General features: G+C 47.3%; 1 protein-coding gene across 7 annotated transcripts in view; it reads right to left on the reverse strand.

Moving 5' to 3' along the window:
• FHL1 (four and a half LIM domains 1) overlaps positions 1–24,591 on the reverse strand; it is a 61,946-nt gene that overhangs the window by 9,160 nt on the left and 28,195 nt on the right. Inside the window, exon 1 of one of the 7 annotated variants that reach the window (XM_059050272.2) lies at positions 2,289–2,528. The exons of 5 other annotated variants lie outside the window; for them this stretch is intronic. In XM_059050272.2, the coding sequence (XP_058906255.1) occupies positions 2,289–2,310 (22 nt within the window). In that variant the 5' untranslated portion in view covers positions 2,311–2,528. Of the gene's footprint in view, positions 1–2,288; positions 2,529–24,591 lie in introns of those variants that run through there. One more of the 7 variants, XM_059050273.2, reaches the window with a different exon arrangement.

The following is a 24,591-nucleotide window of genomic DNA, read 5'->3' on the forward strand; positions in this document are numbered from 1 at the left end:
GGTCACTGAAAAGTGGGTTTTCAGAGAATTTCACAGAAAATCGGAAAGTGGTTTTTCCCTTACAAACAGACCAGGTAAACAGTTCCATGTTATTAGCGACTTCGCCGGTACGCTGCGAGGAAATCCCCCGGCAACTCTCCTTTGGCTTGCTGGTCACAGGTAACCCGGTTTAGATGACACCCGGGATCGGGGGGGGGGGGGGCTGCATAGAGATGATCAAACGCAACATTACGTGCCCCTGAACTTACCCCGGGCAGATCCCATCCCAGAGCCACTCTGTCCTGACACGGGGCTTTTCTGAACGTCGCACACAATACGCGCAGCGCGTTCTGCCTCTCGCAGCGTAGAGAAAGGGCTTCCTACCTGGTAGCCAACTCAACATGTGTTTTCAGCTTTTCTAGTTGTGGCAAAGTAGCAGGCGGCCGTTTGGTGGTCGTTAAAAGTACAAAACGTTCAGTTTCACCCTCGACCAAGGCTTCTGACCAGCACTTTCCAGTTATTTCAGGAAGCCAGTACACCGGGTCTGCTCCCCTCACCCACCCGTTCCCGTCACATCCCTGCCTGGACGGGATGCTGGGTGACTTCGGTGCCCTCCCACCCACCCGGTCCTCAGCCTGAAAGGCCAAAGGGTAAAGGAATGAAACCTGCACAACTTTGCAGATGGTAAGTGTTGAATAACAAAAGGACCAATTCTTGTCCTTGAAACGTCCTCTCAAGGATGTGGATTTCGGTCCCTAAAAATGGATTCTCATCCATCCAATTATCCGAGCCTCTATTTTGTCCACGCAAAGTCCACTTGAGGGTACCGTGGGGCTTCTTTCTGTGAGCACTTCTTTCTCAACTGCTTTCATGGACCTATGAACCTAATGTAATAACACAAGATGACACTTCCTGATTTTAAAAATCATCTAGAAGGTGTCAGTTACAGCCTCCAGATTTGCTATAAGAATAATGTCAGGATTTGGTGCACTTTAAAAACCAAGGTTGGGTGTGTTATAAATATGTCACCTCTGAGATATAGTTCCCTATTCTGTCATTTAATTAGTAAACACAACGGGGAGTTAACGTGAGTTCAAGGTCCATTGGAACAACTGCTGCAGCTGACCGCTGTCTACACCCAGAGGATATGTACGTTGACCGACTACCACAATCTCAGGCGTGTGGTGCCATGTTTGTAAAATGGCTCCTGGGGGGCGGGGAGAAAGACAGGCAGCTCTTGAACACTTGGGAACAGGGAAGACATCGCACGCTGATTCATTAAAGCAGTGCATGCCATCACAGCATATTCGTTTTAAAACAACGAAAGAGAAATTTCTCAAAGTATTTCCATTGTTTAAGTATTGACAGGCAAGAAATATATGTGCATATATATTGACAAGCAGTTACAAGCTTTCAAAACATCAATTTTTCCAAAAGACTGCCGCTGATCATTATAACACTTTGCCCCTTAATCTGAGAGCTGGGAGATGGGACAAAGTGCCTGGTTGCTAAGAAAGGGGACTGTTACTTAGGCAGAGGGCAACAGAGCCACGGCGACATTCCTGGCTTCGCAGGAGAGGGTGGCAGCAGGCTGGCTCCAGAGAACCGGGCTTTCTGGGGAAACTGGCGGTCCTTCAGTCCCTATCCCGGGCGCGTCTTGCCTACGGCCCAAAGGGCTTCCTCAGTGTCAGGAAGACTGTCACGGCCATGACGACGGTCTAGAAGCTCCGAACCTCTGCCCCTTGGTCTGATCGGAACAATGAATAACCTACGTGTCATATCAAAAGTATCATAGCAATTTCTTCAGGAAGAAAAAACATGGCTCAGAAAAGGAGAAGACGTGGTTAAGTCAGTATGGACTTTCTTAGTTATAAATCTTCCTCCTTCCAGCTCCATATTCGATTGACCTTTTCTAAACACTTTAAATTCGATTTATAGCACTGTCCGGATGAAGATTTGTATCTTATAAATAACAAAAAAAAATTCCTAAAACAACAGAGAAAACCTCCTTCCTCACACAGTCTCTTTCAGCTTCATGAGATGTCCTGGAAAATGTACAATACAGTAGTATGTTTATACATTAAAAAAAAATAAGGCACTCAAACTGCTGATTTTACTTGAATAAGAATAATCTTTTGTCTTGGAAACGGCACTCGAAGAAGGCAAGGACAGAACAGAGACGAGCTATGAGTTACTATTTAGACAAGGCTAAAATCATTTCGTCGAAGAGTATCTTCTAGACAAATCATAAGATTCAGTGCCCAAATAAAACTGTGCTTCCTAGAAGATAAAGAATATGAAGCTTTTACCTGAGTGTCTATGGGAAGCCATGGCTTAGAGACCAAGTTCAGGAGCAGCACCTAGACCAGTCTTCCCTCAGGCCCAGCTGATAAGGCTGTGGCTCAGTTGTGAACATACATTTAAGGGGAAGCGGCTAACACAAAAATAACCAAGAGCAGATGGCCCACCCCTCCCCGGAGATCACAACCTTAATCCCACTAGAAAATTCTTAACCATTTTAGGTGATCCAAGGGAGAAGAATAGGACCCAGTAAAAATACCAAACACTACATATAAATACCTGTGGGGCTACTCAGCATCCAAATTAGCTCCAGAGCCAGAGAGGCCACATAGAAAGTGATCCCTGTACCGGAATAAAATTTGGACTCGGCCCTGGCATACCTTAACGCTGAGCCACCCTCATTAATCCACTTTATATGCCTAACGAGCTTGCATTGGGTCCTTTGAAGAATTCATTTGCGTGCTGGTAATGATAAAAGTAACTGTAAGAGACAGACTTATGCTACCAGTGTAATTAAAAGGGATTAGACACTATGAATATACAGATCAAGGGCATTATCTCTGTCCTACTTGGTCTGCACCAGAGATCAGGAGAATACTGAAGACAGCAATCCTAGCCTCGTATCTCCTTAGGGTCAGAGCGGGGCAGGAGGGAGAGACATACACACCCGCTATGTACACCAAGGAAGAGACACTGTCCCACAAACGAAATCTCTCGCTCTTCACTGTCGGGAAGAATGAATGTAAAAATATGGACGAAAACATGGCGCCCTAACATGTTGTAACGGCTCAACAGGTCATCCACTGGCCGGATCCGGGCTGGTCCTCAGGATGGAGCTTTCTAGAAGGAGCTGAGTTTCTGAGGAGGGCCTGCGAGTCCCTCCCCAGCCAGGGTCCTGGCGGCCGTCCCCTCAACACGGAGCCTCTCACGGCTGCTGCTCTGCTTCCCCCGAGGCTTTGCTCCAAGGCACTTTTTCGGTGCCGTCTTCTTTGGCCGCCCTGTTTAACATCGCAAACGTGCTCCCCACCCCACCCCCACCTCTTCCCCAATTTGCTCCCCGCGAAAACTGTATGTTGAAGACATGAATTAAAAGACGTGGAAAGTGTTAATCAAGTCACATATGAAACGGAAACGTGGTCCCACCCGGAACCCCAAAGTGGCTTCAGCCAGAGAACTTCAAGGAAAGGGGACCACCTGCGCTCCGGGGCAGGCCATGCCTCGTCTAGCGATTGTCACTGGTGTCACCCTCTTCATGCATCTTCCCCCCAGGCTGAGGGCCGGGGTCATGCTTTACTTGGCTTCCTGCTCCCCAGCACCAGCAGGGTAAGCGGCACACGCTTCACGAGGAATGACTCAATGAGCTTCACGGCGCTTACGCTCTTCAAACGTTTAATGAAAAGTTATTCTAAATAGATTTGGGACCCTTAAATGCAAAAATGACGAAAAACACAGCAATATTGTTATATGCGGGTTATATGAAACATACTCAGGAAAAGCAGCTGAACTGTCTTGGATTTATTAAAGTATGGTATGCATTCAACTTAAAAAAAAGAGAGCTAAAACTGTCAGTAACTCCTAGTTAGCTGGAAAATGATACAACAGTAAAGCCCCGGACGTTACAGGCAGATTTATTACATGTCAAAAAAAGAAAGATTAAAAACAAAAAAAGGAAAGCAAGCCTGGGAAAAGAAGGGAAGGGACGCTGCGCTCCCGCCCCCCCCCTCCCCCGCCCCCGCCCCCACCGTGCGCCCGGCCCGCCGCAGCCTTTCTTATCTCGGCTGATTGCGGTCTGGCCGGGAGGCTGGCCACGCCCCTAAAGCAAACTCAAACTCTTCACCCAGAGGAAAGGCTCTTAGCTTATCAGAGGATTAACCTTTACGAACCCTAAATTTTCGGTTTTAGTGAGGTGTATTTTTAGGTAGAGCTGAGGTATTTTTAAACGCCCCCCTCGCCGAGCCACCAACGAGCAGCTCAGCGCGCGCCCAGGGCTCTCCTCCGGGAAGTGAAAGGTGACAACAGAATACGGACACATCGAGAGCCATATAAAATGAGCAAATAAACCTCAATCTCTTTTGCCCGAAACACGAGGAAAAACCCCAAAAGCAAGAGAACTGCTTTCTGACCATTCGGTAGTCACCTCCGACCAGCCGGCGTGGGCCGGGAGCTCGGGCGACGACGACAGCATTTACTCCGCAGTTTGCACCGACCAGGTGAAGTCGGCCTTCCGAAGAACTTCACGAGGTGTGACCAACACCTGCTCTGACGTCTCTCCCCACCGCCCATGTCCTCAAGTCGCAGAGCTGTAACTTTCACAAAACCGAAACCGAAAATCAATTTCTCAGTAAGAAGAGTGGGGCCGGGGGGGGGGGGGGGGCGCTCAGTGGTTCAGCGACTTTGACCGTCACTCGGCAGACACCCGAACGGGCAGTGCTTTATCAGCGTCCGAGCCGCCTTCATTTCACGTCACCATCACATCACACATCACCAGCATGACGTGTGTGTACCAGCATCCCTAACAATCACTGTCCTGTTTACAAAGCGCCTTCCCACGCTGTGGGTGGAGCTGGCTGGTGTTTCACGAACAAATCTCTTTAGGGTCCGAAGGCCGCACCTCGGGCCTTCCGGCGTCCCCTGCTCTAGCGGGCACCAGGCTGGCTGGTCAGCGAGCGCCGGGCATCACAGCTCCGCGGCCCCGTCTCGCGTGGGGACCCCTGAGGCTCCGCTTGCCTCGGCTCATTTACACACCCTTGTCCCCCAACCGCGCTGCACTTCCATTTCACCTGCCTTTGGCTCCGCCTGTGGGGAGGGCCGCCCCACGCGATCGCTGATTCTATGGGAACACTTGCTGAACCCATGTCCTACGGTGCAGTGCACGACATTTTGCTGGTCACAAAGAATAAGAGACAGTCCTTCCTTTGCAGTGTACCCAGATGGACAGACAGATGAGTGGCGTGCAAGGCGCGGCACGGTGAGTGCGACGAGACACATGGGAAGTGGTGTCGAGGTTTATCACAGGCAGGGATCACATCGGGTTTGGGGGACCGGACAAGACTAGGTGGCTGGGACGGCATGTGCCCCGGTCCCCGAAGAACGGGGGATACTGCAGCACACAGGGAAGGGCGGGGGCCATTCCAAGAAAGGGGACAGCGCGAGCAAAGGTACGAGCGGGGCGGGGCCCGCTCCAGAGGCAGGACGCAAGCCCCTGCGGGCGGGAGCGCAGCACGGGAGCGCGGTGGCACACACGCAGACACACGCGAGGGGAGGGCACGGCCTGGCGAGGGATGGCGCGGGCAGCAGCCTGAATGAGGGCACTCAGGGCAGTGGGCACGGAGAGGAGAGCTGGAAGGGACACCGTGGGGCAGGACCAAGGGGACGGCTTCGGTATGTCAGAGGGGGAGGAGCCGTGACCCCTCTGAGGTCGTGATCCCGGGTGACGGGGAAGCGGTGGGGGCGTGGGGGGCGGAGCCAGGGTGGGGAAAAACGGCACTTTATTTTGGGCTTTATAAGGAGGTTCTTCTGAGCTGTCAACAACTAAGCCCCTTTAATAGGGTCCAAGTTGTCAAGCCGGGAGAGAAACAGGGATGAGGGTGAGGTTCCAGCGGAATCATGTTTGTGGGGATCCTTGCGCTGCAGTCGAACCTCAGAATCTCTACCTCACAAATCCCACTGGATCAAACTTCCAAAGTTCAAAGGGGTGCAACCTAAGAGTCAAACATGACAAATTCAGTGACCCAGTTGGCCCACATCTTGGGAGTTCCTCGCTCACGGCTTGGCTTCTGGTCGCCCTTCTCCCCTGACTGCAGTTTGCTTCTCCCGAAGAAATCTGAAAACTTAACTCAGGTTCACTTACTGGCTGTGAGTCGCCTCCCGAGGCAAGAGAAGGGTAAACAAGCCGGAATGGAGTCTTTGTGGCTGTTATCAGTGGTTTCATCGTAATTGTTCTCTCCCATTCTCCTTCTCCTCCCCATGCCTGCTACTATACTAATGCATTAACACACGGCAAGGTTTTCCTCGGTATAACTTTGTCAGACTCCCCAGGTCCCTCCACCAACAATCTTCCCGAGTGACTCCAGCTGCGAGATTAAGGCACCGAGTCCCACACCGAGACACGATGTGATTCACTGCTGAGCTCTCCAGAGTATTTCTGGCAAGAAAAAGCCCAGGCCAGCTTCTGCCATCATCATGTTCCTGTCAACCTTCACGGTGGGAAAGATTACTTTTTCTTAGCGAGTAGCCAAATTGTGCAGAGTCACCGCTTAAGTGTCACAACTCAGTGTCACAACCAGTCAAAGAATAAGACGAGGGGACCCCCCCCCGGAACCACACGGGGGGCAATTATATCAGGTAAGGCCCGAACGAAAGCAAACCTGGAATTCTTCCTCCCCAAAGGGCCTCTGAATCCCGGAGCGAAGGAAAGGGTGGCTATGAAAGGGGAAGCCCTGTTACAAATGAGATAAAATACATGAAACGGAAGAGCCTGGAAACGGCCAAGCACCTTGGAAGTGCTACTTCACTCCAGTGAAGGCCTGTTCATTTCACAATTCACCAGGGCTTAGAAAATCTCCGTGTGAGACTCAGAGATTAAGCATTTAAACACGTGCTGTGGCCTCTGCCATTTGATTTTTGAAAATGTCATTCCATGATTAGTAACAGTTTTAAATGTCTCCTGTCCCCAAAGCCTGCCCCTTCCTATACTGCTCCTAGACTCTTGCCAGGATGTAGGAACTGTACCAACCACATCCCAGAGATATTTCTGTGGGCTTCTAACCAGAAGTCACCACCAGGACAACACGAACAAATGACTTTCAAAGTTAGCCACTAGGATGACCTCAGATTTAAAAATATATACTTGAAGTGGCACTTAAAAGAGGAAATAAAGAGAAAACGACACAAGAAACGAAACAGAAATCAGAAAGACTTTTAGAAGGCAATACACAATACAAATACAGAATTTCAGATCAGAGGAGAATGAATATTTCATGAAACGGAGAAGCTTGTGGGGATAAATCTTTGTCATATTTTAGGTGTTAAAATTCTCTTCCAGTCTATTTCTACCACCACCCCCCTCACTTGTGATATATCTGTTTTATTTCCATGTTGCCATGTGCCATGACTCAAAACACCCTTTCAATCATGCTCACTCCTGGCATTCGCCGAGCCCACCTGTTACGGACATTTCAAGCCTCTGATAGATGCTTGAGAGCTAAACATTCCATGACCCTAGTCTATAATTTAGCCAGCTGATTAGTGTCCATAACAGGACAGAACAGCAAAATCAAAGAAGCTTGCATCTCCTTACTCTTAACTCTGCTCCCTGGGACCGAATGCCTGGACCAGAGGTGTGATCATAATAACTCACGAGCCCTGCTTTGGGGTGTGAGATCTCAACTAGTAACATACAACCTGTGTTCGGGTGCCAAAGGACTGGAGTTACTACATCCCCTCATTATGCATTGGTGCTTTCAACTCCGAAACAGGGGAAAGCCCCAGGATTCGGGGCAGAGGCTGGAAACACGAGTGGTTCTGCGGGGCTGGTCGTGGGGCACAGAAGTGGGTGCGGGTGCGGCGCACAGGGGGAGGAAGGGCGTCAAGCTGCGATCCGGGCGTCACTCAGGGAGTCTAGATTTTGCCAGGCGACAGCGCCGACTGTTTGATAGCAGGGCCAATCGCGTTTCCGGAGAATTGAGAGAGCAAACGTGAAGAACTTTCTGCGGCGAGAGCTACCGAGACGGAGTTAAGGCCGGTGCGCCCTGCCGTGAGGTTACTGCCCGTGAGTCTGTGCACGGGGAGGACGCGGCACGGGGGCACGGGCTCCCCCTTCATCAAGACCGCGTGACGACAGAGTCGGAAACGACCTCAGAGGCCTCATCTTACGGACGGGAAAACCGAGGCTCAGACACGGGCGGGGAGCACTTCCTCACCGCGTTAGCAGCAGCCCCAGGTCTGGAACCCGGGTGTCGGGCCCCCCAAGGCGCCGCTCCGGACACGCCACGCTGCCGCCAGCGAGGGCTCTACTCACGATGCCGGAAAACCTGCGCGCGGGTTCATTTATGATCAACGGGGGTCACGGCCCCTTGACCTGTCATCATCGGCAGAGGCTGGGGGCCTGAGTCACCGACACCGAGACTAAGGGACAAGCTCTACGACCTGTGGATGAAAACACCTCGCAGGTTCTCTCACGCTACAGCCAGGGTACCAGTCAAAGCGACCGTACACTTGAGCCGAGCTCAGCGGGAAGCGGCAGCTGATACGGGGCCGAGAGAGCAGGGCCCGGTCGACGGAGGAGCAGAGCGTCTCCCCGAAGCAGCTGACACTCCAGAAGCCCGAGCGGGTTGTTTCAAAGCGGGCAGCACACGAGCAGAACGACCGGGACACGAGGTCCAGCGAACACAGCCCAAGAAGGGGTCTGTAGCTGGGGTGGCAGGAGCCGCCACAGGTCTCGCACTCGGAGAGGTGACATCACGTCCCCCTCAAACTCCAAGCCTTCTTGCTGGCTTTCCAGCAGTGTGGCAATCAAAGGGAACAAGCACGTGACCACGGGCCGAGTGTAAACAAGACCAGACCTGCGGAGGCAGGGAAACCCAGACGAACGGTGCTGGTGGCCGCTGCATTCAGTGGAACACTCAGATGAAACGGTTCAGCCTGGACCATGACTATGTTTGAAGGCTTCCACGGAAGAAATTCAAGCCTTGATCTTGTATGAGATTGTCTGGGCAACCAACGTTGTTCTAAGACAAATGACACAGAGTTGGCCCTGGGTTTAATACGGGGTTGTTTTATAAAGTTCCTCAATTCGCTCATCTTTATTTATTTTTTATTTTATTTATTTATTTATTTATTTTTTTGCGGTACGCGGGCCTCTCACTGTTGTGGCCTCTCCCGTTGCGGAGCACAGGCTCCGGACGCGCAGGCCTAGCGGCCACGGCTCACGGGCTTAGTTGCTCCGCGGCGTGTGGGATCTTCCCGGACCAGGGCACGAACCCGTGTTTCCTACATCGGCAGCCGGACTCTCAACCACTGCGCCACCAGGGAAGCCCCGCTCATCTTTAAAATGGGGAAAACAAGAGCACCTACCTTAACAGGGCTGTCATGAGAAATCGAAAATGCTGGCAACACTTAGAACAGTGGCTGGCACACAGTAAGCACAGTGCGTTATTATTTGTTCAATCTCACCCTAAAAATATGGACGTCCCAAGGAGCAGATTCCCGCAGAAGAGGAATTTATCCTCAAGTTGACCAATCCACAGGGGACATGTGGAAAGAGACAAGAGCTCGGGATCTTGGCCCAGAGCCCAGCTGCGAGGATTACGGGCCTGAGAATGACTGGGGCACCCAAGAACAATTCTCAAAGTCCTAGGAACTCAGACGAATCGGCCCAGAGGGGTGAGCTGTGCCTCCCAAACGGACAAGGAGGGTTTGTGAACACACGACGGACACCTAACGGAGAACACAACTCCGCCCTTTCGATCCTCTAGTGAAAATGCAAGACCCACTAGGTCTAGGTCTCCTGCTCGGTCTTGGGCTGGGGAGGGGCCTTCCCTACAAGTAAGGGCCCAGCGAGCCCAATGGATGATCAGACCTTCGTACGCGATGAGTAAGGCCTTGCTTCGATGAGACTAATGAATGAGGTGGGCGCCTTGCGGCTCCCATCTCTGCTCCTCAGTTGGCCTACGAAGATCAACAACGAGGAGAGGCCGCCTGGACCACTGGGAGCCACAGCTCCGGCCAGAACACAGGTTAGTCTTGGATCGCATGAGTTCATTCGGAATGAATGCCGAGGACACGAACCCGAAGCCGCTGTCTTCTTAGGCCGCTTACAAGGAGGACTCAGCAGCTCGGCTGAGGTAGGGCTGCGTGGGGAGAGACTTCGCTTGAGTGAGCAGGCATGGCGAGAGTCCCGGGGCGGCAGAACTGAGACGTGCGTCGCCTGCCCCAGCCCTGAGCCAAGATGCACTGTGCTCAGCCCCCCATGCCCAACCCCAAGATGAGCCCAGGTTCAGGCACCTGGAGCTGGGAGGGCTGACGGAAGACTGTTATCTGACCAACCTACGGACGGGCCGGTGCAATGACGGCAACGGCCCAGCACCTGTGAACACTCCGTGACTAGGGGGAGAGAGGTCACACCGTCAGGTCCACCGATCTCACCCGAGAGCCCGAAGGCTAACCCCCTCCGATTAGGAATGGCCCCTCAAACCCCGAGACTCAGCTTGACCCAGGAGAGCCCAAGGAAGGGTGTGGGGCGGCTCGCTGGCGAGGCAGGCTAGGGGCCGGAGTTGCTCTGGCATCGGCTGCGGGGAGAGGAAGGGCAGCTGCTCCAAAGATTCTGGGGCTCCTTTGAGAACGCCCATAACCTTCTCTCCTCGTGGCAGGGAGTGGGCAAGGCCTGCAGCCACAATCTGTCAATCTCATAGAACTGTAAATCCTTTTTTCCCGCTTAAGATTGTTTTGCTTAAAATTCAATCAACCAGGGCTTCATGCGGGTTAACAATATTCCCCTAGAAAATACAACGATCACTGGTGGCTGTTAGTGAAAGTAGCTAAAGGATACGAAGTCTTCCGGAGTCATCAGCGATACTACGTAAAATAGTTTACAACGGAAAGGTTTCTTAGGTGGAAACTTAAGAAAGTTGTTCCTTGTTTAATATGCTCGCAGTGATTCTTAAAGTTTCCATGCTCATGACTTCACCAAGTTGTTTTTTATTTCACTTACTGTGATACAATTTACACAACATAAAATTCGTCCCTTGAAAGCGCACCCTTCCGTGGGTTTTAGTACATTCATAAAGCTGTGCAACCATCAGCCTTATCTAGTTACAGAACATTTTCATCATCAAAAAACAAACTCGATAGTCATAAGCAGTCACCCCCTAGTCCCCCTCCCCCAGCCCCTGGCAACCACTACTCGGCTTTCTGTCTCTGGGGATTTGCCTATTCTGGACATTTTCATCCAAATGGAATCACACAATGTGTGACCTTTTGTGGCTAGTTTCTTTCACTGAGCATGTTGTCAAGGCTCATGCATGCTGTAAATGGCTAAGTACTTCATCCCTTTTCATGGCCGAATGATATTCCATTGTCTGGATATACCACACCCCATTTATTCATTCACCACTTGATGGACATGAATTGTTTCTACTTTTTAGCTACGATGACGAGCGCTGCTGTGAACATTCTGTTTTGCACGTGGATTTATTGTATTTTTAAAATATCTATTGATGAAAAGGTAGTGAAGAGTCTTCCTCTCCTGCCGGGCCCAGACACCTATGTCCCCCTCTCCATCAGGAACCGACGATACCGGTGTCTTATGTTTCCAGAGGTGCTGGGCATATGAAAAATAGGCAGCCATGTACACTTTTTTCTTTTTCCTTTTTAAAAAACGGAACAGTGATATACTATACATACTCTTCTAGAGCTTGCCTTTTCCATTCAATATATTTTAGAGAGTTTCCATGTTAGGACATCAAGAGCCTCCACTTTTGTAACATGTACATACTATTCAACTGGGTAGATGTACCACAACCTACAGTTCGTTACTGATAGACATTTAAGTTGTTCCCAGCCTGCTATTACAAACAGTGATGTAAGAAACACACGAAGTTTAAAACGATGGAATGAATCAACTAAAAAAAGTACTGTAGTGAGTTTGACCAGACTGCCTTCCCCTAAGACCCGACAAGGGTCAGCTGCACTCAGAGAACCAGAGTTGTGATTTATTTACGAGGAAAGAGAGACAGAGAAAGGAAAAGGATGAAGGGATCTCAAGTGGATCAGGCAGCACCCACCAAGGCTTACTGAAGTGGTAGATTATTTTTTGTGCAGGCAGAAAAAAGACGCCATCTGGAAATCCCATGCCAACTATGCTAAGGTTACCCTCAGCTAACAAGCCACCCAGACAGGAAGTGGCTTTTGATTCCAAGTCGAGTGCTCTTTGCACCAAACCACAAGTCTTGGCCAATGAATTACAAGACAATAAACGGAGTCAAACGCTTATCCTGACAACGTACACACGTGCTCAGCGTTCATCAGGTCTTCAGGTGGAAAAGCTATAAAGTACCTATGGTATCTGACTTTCCAGTGTTCACATTCTCTGCTTTATCTATTGAACAAAATGAAAGGTGGCTTCTCAGCCAGGGTCTGGAGCCAGCTGAGCTGGGCACGGGAGCCCACGCTCAGCACCAAGCCGGTGCAGCTGAGTCACGAGGCTGACCTTCACCTTGCCTGCCTGGGAGGCAACATTGCACACCTTCTTTATGGCAACCTGTCAGGGATTTTCCAGCTCTGTCTGCATCAGAGCTTTAAATGAACCCTGCAAGAAGAGTAGCTTGATGTCTGTCGTCTCAAAAGTCAGTCGTTTCTGAAACGGGCACTTGGTTTTTAAAAGGTCGCATAACTAACGGAAGCCAGGTGACTTGTGCTCTGTGTGTCACTGATTTTGCAACTTAGATTGTACCTCCCTGTTTCTCCAACAAACAAGAAACAGAAGTGTCATTTGTACCCCGACTCCAATCTCACAGTGAACACTTAAAAAATTAACTCTTTGGGTTTTGGGAAAAGGGGTTCATGTTTGTAAATCAGCATAATATATGTAAATCATTAAAAAGTATGTCTACCAGCAGTTTTTGTTAGGTGTTAAAATAGGGGTCCTCGGTCATGGTGTCGCAGCAGGTCAGTGTGGAGGACCAGGAGTATAATAAAAATTATAACACTAATTCATTTCAATTCACTTCCAACTGTCTACTCATGTAATGCCATAAACAAATGCTAAATAAATGATCATATTGGACAAGGAAGTGTACAGAGAAGAGACGAATTCAAGAGCTGTGAAACAGGACATTTAATTCTGAAAGTTTTAGCAAGTGCAACATCAATTACAAGTTAATTCTGTCAGAGTAAACGGAGACAACGTTATAAAAGTTAAATTCATTTTAAGCTGGCATTTAATGAAAAGAACGGTGAACGTCTGGTTGGCTTCACTGTTTTGTAACTCAAGGAATGAGCAACAGATATGGAATCAAAAATCCCAGGTAGAGGGTTTCCCTGGTGGCGCAGTGGTTGAGAGTCCGCCTGCCGATGCAGGGGACGCGGGTTCGTGCCCCGGTCCGGGAACATCCCACATGCCGCGGAGCGGCTGGGCCCGGGAGCCATGGCCGCCGAGCCTGAGCGTCCGGAGCCTGTGCTCCGCAGCGGGAGAGGCCACAACAGTGAGAGGCCCGCGTACCACAAAAAAAAAAAAAAAAAAAATCCCAGGTAGAATCCCTGACTCTGTTGACCTGCTCACAAGCCAAGTCTTTGTACCTCAGTAGACAGTGTCTTCTAAGTTTTCGAGTGGATTTCATTTTTCACACGACTTACAAAGTTTTCACAGTAAGCACATACCCAGTTATACACCATACACCATAAAATCTAGTAGCAGAGCATCGTGAAAAGACTGGCGCGCTCTCTCACATTAGCCCGAACTTCCAAGGGTATGGAATTTAAAAAATAGTCAAATGGGTATTCGAGTTTTACTCAGGATCTGGCTATTTAATCCTCTTGCTATTTAGTTAATATTTGATTCTTTGCAGAGGCACAAGTAGCTGGGTACAAATGTATTATAAGCTAGCTGCACATAATCTTGGTTCTTTGCTTTGATCTAAAAATCAAAAGCATACTCCTCTGCCTGTTTGTAGAGGGTAATTTTTGTTGCTTTAAGTAACTGACATGGTTTATCCTTCATTCTTTACAGAGGACAACTTGGCAAGCTCTCAGCAAAAGAAAAAAATTAAGCCAAGGTTAGTCAGAAGACTTCTTTTCCGGAAAAATTAAATAAAACTAGGAGCACTTTTTATTTGTTGTCGAAAGGACTGGAGATTCAGTAACCACTTGAAGAAGTGAGTTTATCCCTTTGTAACACAGCCAAGACAGGGTTTATTTTCCTACTGTTATGATGGTAACTTAGAACACACAGGACAACAATATCAAATATCAGTTCCCTCCAGAGTTGTAACTTTCTAAATGTAGTAATTAGTAATTTGTCAAGATTACCATTCAACATACAAATAGTATCTACAGAGTAATTCGAACCTTGATGCCACCTTCTATATCAAGTCCTCAAATGCTATCAAGTATAAACCAGGTACTGTTTTCATGAAAGAAGAGTACAGGTGTTACACATGGATAAACTGAGACGTTAAAAAGATTAAGTGTCTTGCCTTAAGAGAGGGGAACAAGGTCAAACTAAGAATAGAAGCTCACACCGTCACCTGTCGTAATCATAAATCTAGAAAACTTTCCACCTTCCTGCCAGCAATAGGTACACAGTCCAATCAATTTCTATGTGTTTTAAACATCTGTTTTGCCGTCAGGAAATGAACCTTCTAAACTGATTTGTGGACATATCATTTACTTAAGGGTGGTACTGTACATATGAATGACAGAATATAAAGTATTCCTATACAAAACAACAGTTTTGAAACAAAATTAAATCGGAGTAATCTTAATACCTAAATGTTAATAATTCAAAAACTTGAGCTATAACGGAAACTAGATACAGTTTTAAATGTCCCTATTATACTATATACAGTAAATCAGTTTTATTATCTGTGCTTATGAAAGAAACCATCACAGAACAAGTCAGTCACATTCTGAGATCAAAGAGCAGGTCGGTGGTAGAGGAACCGAAACCTCTGCAACCTAATAGTCTCTTCCAAGACCAAAGGGCCTTATCCTTCCATGGTGCCAAGAACTTTTTGCAGGTTTTAAAGAGTAGCGTGTCTGTCTGAAGGCGGTGCTTAAGGTTTTACAACTCCCTATAGGTAATTTTAAATTTCATGTTCTACTGACACGTTTAAGATATATGTAAGCGCCCAGTTCTTCACCCGCACCCCGCCACCTAGTCCCTGCCCCAAAGATTTTCTCTCCTAACTTTCTGTTGTTAAACATTAAATTTTCTTGGAAGGTCCAGAGATTGGCAGCATCGCAGAGATCTGCTTCTACCCAGGCGATAGCAGCTGGAGCTGAAGTGGAAACTGCAGGATTAGCCCCTATAGGGGGAAATGCTTTTAAGGGATCTCCCACCAGCTAACTCAGGAGTGCGAGGGAAGACTTCCAGAAGGCAATACACCCAGCCAACCCCCGGGGCCAAGGGAGAGTGTTTAGACAAGGTTCTGGGGATCGAGAGTAAAGGGAACAACGAGGCAGCTTTGCAAGGGTGGAGGGAGTGCTTTCCGCATAAAGGGGGTAAAAGCCGCACACTAAAATCTCTCATCTCCATCACGGTCTCACGGTTCCAATTGTAACAAGAGTGGTTTTTAAATAATTTGCACTTAACATCTTGACACCAGGGTTTGGGATGGGATCCAGCACAGACCAAACTGAGTCCTTAGTTAACTGCTCCCCTGCTTTCCAAATACAACAGATTCTGTTGGAGTGACCAACACCATGTATTTTGTAACACTTTAAAAGATGATCCTGCCTCTCTATAAGAACTGGAAGTTATCTGGCTCCTGTCTCAAGGATGAAAACAAAATTTACAAGTACAACCCCCTTCTCTATCAGAGGTCAGCAACGTCTGAGTCACGAAAAAGTTCAGATTTCAAAATAAGCCAGTATTCTTTTCCAACTCCATGCCAGAATTCCAGAAACTCTGTGACTTTTTTTTCTGGCCGTGCTCCAGCATGCGGGGATCTTAGTTCCCTGACCGAGGATCGAACCCGTGCCCCCTGCAGTGAATGCGTGGAGTCTTAACCACTGGACCGCCAGGGAAGTCCCCCGAAAATCTGTGACTTTTAAGAAAGGCTCCTGAATTGTTTCCCAGTGAAAAGGGGGCATTTATTTGACAGCTTCTTTCACAGGACTCGATGCCGATTTAGGCACATTTGTATAATGTTCGAAAAGCCAGACTCAAAGTGTGTAAAATATATGAACTGGGCTTCCCTGGCGGCGCAGCGGTTGAGAGTCCGCCTGCCGATGCAGGGGACACGGGCTCGTGTCCCGGTCCGGGAGGATCCCACGTGCCGCGGAGCGGCCGGGCCCGTGAGCCGTGGCCGCTGAGCCTGCGCGTCCGGAGCCTGTGCTCCGCAATGGGAGAGGCCACAGCAGTGAGAGGCCCGCGTACCGCAAACAAAACAAAACAAAACAAAACAAAATATATATATATGAACTTATTTGACTGGTGAAATCTGCCACATTTACTTTGAAATGCATCCCCAAATCATATGCATTGATGAGTAAAATGCTAATGGGAGACGACTCCAGCCGCTGGGGATACAGGTGTTCACTGCAACATCATTTCAACTTTGAAAATCTTCATACTAAAATGTTAGGAGAAAATAAAATATAGATAAGCAAACATTTTCAAAATCGACTGCAGCTACAAACAAGCAGGTACTGGCCTAGATACAGGCACAGAATGTGGTACCACCCAGAACAAAGGGACCAAAGTGAGAACGGTGGCCTCCAAGTGAAAGAAATCTGCCAGAGCCATTGTAAGGCTTTTCGGGCGTAATCAAAGAAGCCCTGAAACTCTCATAACGAACCGTACTATTGCACCCATGCGTTTTCACACTTGTGTTGAGCGGTTTGAGCTATGGGCTAAGAGAGGGACCTTTTGAAAGGTTCCCTAATCCATTCACACGGCCCCACCTGAGGGATGGCACTGGAGCCGGCCTCGGGCCTCTTCACTACCTCTCCCCTTTTATGGTGGTTTCAAGTTGAAAGCATATACTTGTCTGTTTCCAGATTCCTAAAGGTACTAGAAAAAAAAAAATCTAAATATAACAGATGGATAAGTGCTCACTGTAACTGGAAACCAAAATGTAACTTCAGCTTTTACAGGCCGATGTCCTAACGCCATGGCTTTAGTGTAACGGTCTCACTGAAGACCTTTTGTCTTTATTCCCACAACAGAAATATTATCCTGACTTTGATGAATGACACGTAAGTGTTATTCAAAATTTTATTTTAAGCTGACATGAATAACCTTTACTTATTTTAAAGCCATTCAGTAAGTGTTCTCCAGCACGTTAAACTTTACTACAAAACACAGTTGAGTCTGTCTGTCGTTTTTTACGAGCGCTTTCTAAATAGCTCGATACACTTCGAAAGAAATCTAATTCACGTGAGATTTTAAAATGTTGGTGAAACCTCTGAAACATTTCTATGAGTTCTAGGCTTCCACGGAATATCACCAATAGGTTAGAAGGACCCTCTATTTGTACTGTTAGTGTTTATTAAATCTACCACCTTTGGGTGGTATAAACAGCCACTAAACCCTCTCGAGACCTTGTATAAGTAGGCGGTATCACGCTGGTAACTCCCTGCCCCGCTATCCTCAACCCCAGTTCTCCGCTTTTCCTCATATAAACCAGCCTCTCAACTTTATCTCCTAGACTGGCCTTCCAAATTTCAACAGTACAAATAAAAATGTGACCGTGTAAAGTGGGAGGAAAGGGGCAGTGATACAAAGTGTTTGTTTACTTGCTGGTAGTTGGAAACAAAAACTCCCCCGGGTCTGAAAATGGAGCTTATTTCACATTCAACTGACCATCTTTTCCTAGCCACGAGCAAAATAAATGTCAGAATCTTAGCAAATCTGACAGCAGCGCTAAGAATGTCAAAACTGCAACCACACGCGGATATGCATGCTGCAGTGTTCAGGGGTAAAGTGTATGGATGCCCGCAGGCTGCTCTGAAATGCAGCCAAGAAACGAAGACGGGCCAACGGATGGAGGGGTACGTAGTCATGCGAATGCAGCAAAATGTTTACCTATAGGATCTGGGTGGTGGGCAAGGAGTGTTGGCTGTATAACTTCAACTTTTCTGTCTGTCTGAAAAACTTCATAACAAAGTGCTGGAAAAATGTGATGCTATGCTCTGAGGGATTAGGTAGGAGGGACTGTTCCATTCAAGAATATGCTCCAGCCATGTCAGGAATACTGATATTAGAGGAACAGGAAGTCAAACAAAGATCCTGAGATTGTCCTATGTAATTACCACGGTAATGCTATGGTTTGTAATTTATAAAATGCCTTTCATTTAGTTAACTGTATTCTCCAGTAAATGCCTCTGGCATAAATCATAAATGACTTGGGGGACACCAGAGAAATCATCAGCAATTCTTGCTCCCAAGGAGCTTCCTGGGGAAGGAGAGCACTATTTAGGGCAGCAACCCCAGCCAAATCCTTGACTCAATTTGCGCCTTAGATTGTCCTAGTAATAAAAAAGAGCGCACAGGAGAGGACCAAAGGAGTTTGGGTCAAGATCCTGTGTAAAGTCTACAAGGACTGACGATACAGAGGACACAGCTAGGAACATAAAGGACAGGCTACAAATAACAGAATATGTTGTACTGCTTCCAGGTTCAAACCCATCATGTGAGCCCGATGCCAAGGGTGGAACTCAGCCTCTCCAAGTAGTGAGCGCTTGAACCACTTTAGTGAGCAAGAGACACTACGGATTATGAATCCCCTGGGCACATACACCGAGAACTACGTACACAAACCCGTCACCTGAATCCACAGAGAAAAACCTCCACTGGTTCTGGGCAAGAAACACTTGGAATATCTTAACGTAAATTATTAATTCATAGCCCCGAAGAAGGTATAAAAGTGGTCGTACCACAGGGTTTAAGAGGTGTCCACAGACCCGCAAAGACCACAAATTCTCACCAAACTACCGGAGGACCACTGCTTTCCTACCTCGGTGAAGAACTGTTACAGAAACTAACTGCTCATCCAGTAAATGGAGATCCTTCAGTGAGAGATGCTAGACAAAGGGGGAAGCTTATCTGGTTGACAGGTACATTTTTATATATATACTTTCTCCTGTTTAAATTTAAACTGATTCGATCCCTAGAGCTGTGTAAGCAAAACTGAAATATTAAGAACTAAAGAGATGAGGAAGTAACTTATAACTGTTATTAGCACAGCTCTCCACACTGGGCTGTCAACACACAAGGCTGACACGATGATAATGATGATGACACTGTTAACAGCTTTGGGCCTTAACGTTTTGATTTCTCTGAAAGCTTTGACCTGAGCTATGCTTATCGTACTGACCATAATCAAATGTATATGACTTAGCTATGGCCCTAACCTCATACATTTTCTAAGTTCACGGTTATAAGGCACATGAGCAAGGTTTCAACCCCAGAGTATCCAACATTCGTCTCACAAGTATGGGTCTCTTTCACAAGTGAGCATCTGTTGTTGGCTTCTCAAGTCTCTGTACTATTAATAGAAGAGTTGATGATGGAGAAAATCTTCAAACAACTTCCATATCCATTGAGTCTTATGATGTTACAAAATCTTAATAAAAACATTAAGTATTCACAAGTTCCTATTGGACTTGAACTGAACTTGATGACAGACCTTAACTCTAATATTTTATTGAAGAATAAGAATGTTAGGGCACTTAAGTCGCTTCTCTTGTCTCAGTCTTTGTACAATCCTTATTAATCATTTACTAACTCCTTTGTTTTGGTTTTAAAGAAAATTCACACGTGTGAATTTGTTCCTAGAGAGGGTGAAAGGACTTGCAAATAGATAAGTTATCCATGAGTAAACGAGCACAGTATACACTGGCATTAAATAAAGCACTCTGACTTGATTTGGGGCATATTATTAAACTTCCTAAAACTGGAGTGTCCTTGTGAGTCTTAAAGCACCATATGGAAGAAGAGAAAAAGTTTTAAAGGATCATTTGAACCAACTCAAGTTCAAGATGGTTTGACTCTAGCTACCTTACAGGTCAGAGATCCGTGTCTTCATTTCACATCAATTAGATATGGACAGAACACTAGATTTGAATTCCAATGTCCAAACCTGACTTCTTCCGTGCAAATCCTAGTCAAACCTAACCTTTACTGTGGACTTCCATGGGCACAGTTTAATACACTTGAACTCTGATATACGGTTCGAACATTTCTATGCATGGAGACTTAGAATCCTGTAATGGATAAAGGACATACTTTTTTTTGTTTGTTTGTTTGTTTGTTTTGTGGTACGCGGGCCTCTCACTGTTGTGGCCTCTCCCGTTGCGGAGCACAGGCTCCGGATGCACAGGCTCAGCGGCCATGGCTAACGGGCCCAGCTGCTCCGCGGTATGTGGGATCTTCCCGGACCGGGGCACGAACCCGTGTCCCCTGCATCAGCAGGCGGATTCTCAACCACTGCGCCACCAGGGAAGCCCAGGACATACTTTTTAAAAATAAAAAAAATGTAATATCCAACCAATGTTCCCATTGATTTAATATTCTTAGAAAAGATTCTCTTATAAAAAGTTCTCACTGGGGCTTCCCTGGTGGCGCAGTGGTTGGGAGTCCGCCTGCCGATGCAGGGGACACGGGTTCGTGCCCCGGTCCGGGAGGGTCCCGCATGCCGTGGAGCGGCTGGGCCCGTGAGCCGTGGCCGCTGAGGCTGCGCGTTCGGAGCCTGTGCTCCACAACGGGAGAGGCCACGGCAGTGAGAGGCCCGAGTACTGCAAAATAAATAAATAAATAAATAATAAAAAGCTCTCACTGAAAATTCACCCACATTAACAAACAATAAAGACATGACCCTGGGAAATACTATTGATACCTATATTTTCTTCAATGTGAGATCCGGGGAACCTCAATTTCCTTAACAGTAAAAAAAAAAAAAAAAAAAAAAAAAAAAGGTCAAGTAACTTACAAGACTGCTTATATAGTAGGATTAACAAAGAACCCAGAGATCCCTTTAAAGGACTTTAAAGACTATTCAGATGAAAAAAGGATGGCGCTTGCCGACAGTGACCAACTACGTGAATATTAAAACTCCAGAAATTGGGCTAGCACAGAACCAGGCAGTGGCCTCACATAATTCAAGGGCACATATTTTATTTAAAGCAAGAAAGATTCTGGCTCTACAGAAGAGGCACACCCGGTCCTGATGCTACCCTTATCCAAGGGGGCAGGATGAGTTATGGTGCACTGACAGAGAGCACCTGGTGCTGAAAACACTGCTCACGAAGAGGACCAGAGTTGGCCAGGAGGGCTGACGGGCGGTGTGTCTGGAAGCAAAAGTGGGGGCCACTCAAAGAGTCCCCTGAAGGCTGCTGCCCAACACATATGCCGTTAGTCCTTTGGAACTGATCGTCTGACACCACGTGAGTCAAATTAGGAATTCATTTCTCCCTGTGTGGCAGAGCACACGGTCACTTGGGAACTGTACTGGACCCGCTGGGAACGTGCGTGTGCGCGCGCGCATATTTATCCAGGAGACTCCTCCGCTTTCTCTACGGGTGCTACATGAACTCGGATCAAAGACAGCAGAAGAATCAAAGACTCTGGAGATGCCACTTTTCCAGAGTCCAGTTAGGACCCTTTCTCTGAGTGAGGCAATTTCTCTCCTAAGGTGAAAGTGAATTCCTTCTATATCAGAGGCTGGGAAAGTCAGGAGATGTACAAGAGGTCAAAATTAAGTCCATTAAATCCCAGCCCCGGATTTAGTCACCATAGAGACAGGGGAGATAAATAAACCAGCAACTTTAACAAATGTGCTGCACCTTTGCCAGACATCTCTCTGACTTACCGTTATTTTTACTTAAGTATCTTTCAGTCCAAACATAACTGACGACGGAGACTACAAAACCAAACAGAACGGGGCCCAAAAGAAATAGGAACACGCATGCAGGCGAGGGCAGGCAAAGAGTCAAGAGCTGTCCCCTCTGTTCCACTTGAAAAACGATTGCAACACGAAGCTGCAGAGGCAGTGACAAATGGGGAAAATATGTGGCACCACAGCCAGAGGAAACCATGTCAAAAAAGAAAAACAGACATGAAGTAACTGACCCAATTAAAGGAGGAAAGTATACTGAGAGCAGGGAGATGGGGAACACGAGTGGAGGGGAGGGGGCGCTGGGAGAAGGCTCAGGACACCGAGGGGGGGCTTTGCTGCTTCTCTGAAGGAAACCAGAAGCTGAGATGGGCGTTGCCCTTCCTCGCGGCTCGACTGCAGCAAACACGGAGCCCGGGCACGTGATGGTCCAGGCCCCAGCCCTGCCGCACGTCAATGAGAAGCTCCGAGACAGACATGTACGCTTTGTCACGTGGGACACCAAGATGCCTCTCCACCGACCACAGGAAGCAAAAGGGGGGCTCGGGATGGTGGAACCAAGCAATCAAGAAGGAACAATACCATTGGAACTCAGCGTTTAGGCCCTGAGCAGGAGTCCTCATCATGTTTCACAGCTATTTACTAAGCACCTACTGTGTGATCAGTGGAAACATCACTGCTTGTGATGTGGCGTTGATTTAAGGAGGTAAAAGCTGAAGACTCTCAACCTCCAAAATGTACAAGCAATAGGACGACAACGTGAACAAAAGCTCAGAGTGCTACTTACATGTGTCCAGGTACCTTCTAGTTCGTGTCCATACGTACACATCACTTCACAAGGTAATCATCAGAGCACATATACCATTTTGCATCCTGCGTTTTTTAGTAAGGCTGTATTATACAGATTCTTTCATACTGCTCTGCAGGCATCAAAATTTTAATTTTGAACAAATGCATGGAATTCCACTTCAAAGCGATGTCATAGTTACTTAACCAAAACTATCTGTTGAATAAATGAACCATTTCTCTAATGTCGGATGTTTAAATTCTAATTTTTTGTCCTTACAAATAACACTGGGAAGAATATCCATAACACACAGCTTTTTTCGTTTCTTAGAACAGCTTGTTTCTTCGAACGCACTTCCCCAGATAGGGTTACTGGATCAAGGGGGTACCAATCTTTGTGACTTTTGCCAAATAATGTTCCAAAAAGCTTTTTACCAACTTACAATGTTACCAGCAATGAGTAAGTGTTTACTGGTTCCAAGGTAACCATGTTAGCATTGGGCTTTCTTTTTGTGTTTGTTGATTTAACAGATGGAAAATGTACCTCACTGCTGTTTGAATATGCTCATCTTTTTTTTTTTTTTTTTTTTTTTTGAGGTACGTGGGCCTCTCACTGTTGTGGCCTCTCCCGTTGTGGAGCGCAGGCTCCGGACGCGCGGGCTCAGCGGCCGTGGCTCACGGGCCCGGCCGCTCCGCGGCACGTGGGATCTTCCCGGACCGGGACACGAACCCGCGTCCCCTGCATCGGCAGGCGGACTCCCAACCACTGCGCCGCCAGGGAAGCCCTGAATATGCTCATCTTTGCATACCAGTGAGGCTGAACCTTTTTTCATGCATTCATTCACTCTGTGATACAACAGGAATGTCTTTTACCCATCTACCTACTGGAGAAGTCACTCAGCCAAGTTATGGAGCATGTCCTTTTGTTTTGTGTTTTCCTTTCCAGTACTTTTTCCCCAGCTCTACTGAAGTATAATTACAACAACTGTACATATTTACGGTGTACAATGTGGTGGCTGGACATATGCACACACTGTGAAATAATTACTGCTATCAAGCTAACACAGCCTTTACCTCACAGTTACCAGTTTGTGTATGTGTAGTGAGAATACTTAAGGTCTACTCTCTCAGCAGCACAGTTTTATATATTTGAATCCACTGATCTCTTCCTTTCTGACTTGTATCATTTTTTTTTTCGGCTGCACCGCGCGGCTTACAGGATCTTAGCTCCTCGACCAGGGATTGAACCTGGGGCCACAGCAGTGAGAGTGCAGAGTCCTAGCCACTGGACCGCCAGGGAAGTCCCCTGACTTATATCATTTTATAGCTACAAGGTTATCATACTTCCAGGGATTTGATTATTATCCTATTTTCTGTGGTCTTATTTAAATAAGTTTCTAGGAGTCTCTCATAAATATTTTCCCCTATAATTCATTATACAATTTAAAGCTCTAATTCCTACTTCATGATTCTTGACCTTTAACATATCTAGCTTTTTAATCAGAAGCACTTAAGTTAAAACAAGATTTAAAATAAAAGTTGGACTTCTCTTTTACACAGGCTATGTTGTATGAAAAACGATTAATTACAAAAAAATGTATCCTGCTGCAACCAGAAGTGAACCCGGGTTTGTTAATGAAGATTCAACCCCAAAGAGCCTGGTTAAGACCTCCTTCTCTTTCTCAGGCCAAAGGACGAGATATTTAGAACCGCCACTGCATGACTGCTCTTTCTTAGGACTGCTTTAGGGTAGAGTCCCCTTCGCCACTCAAAGAGGCGAGTCCTCAGAGTAGCCGTGGTATGAGCAGCTGCTGGTCGGAACTGCAGAACCTCAGGCCTGACCGCAGACCTGCTGCACCAGAATCTACATGTTAAGGGCTGAAAAGCACCGACACAGACCTGCTCGGAATCAGGCACCATCAGAAGGCATCCCTCCCCTCAGATGTCTACCCTCAACTCTTTTTTTTTTTTT

The sequence above is a fragment of the Kogia breviceps genome, chromosome X, assembly GCF_026419965.1.
Source record: "Kogia breviceps isolate mKogBre1 chromosome X, mKogBre1 haplotype 1, whole genome shotgun sequence".
Lineage (NCBI taxonomy): Eukaryota > Metazoa > Chordata > Mammalia > Artiodactyla > Physeteridae > Kogia > Kogia breviceps.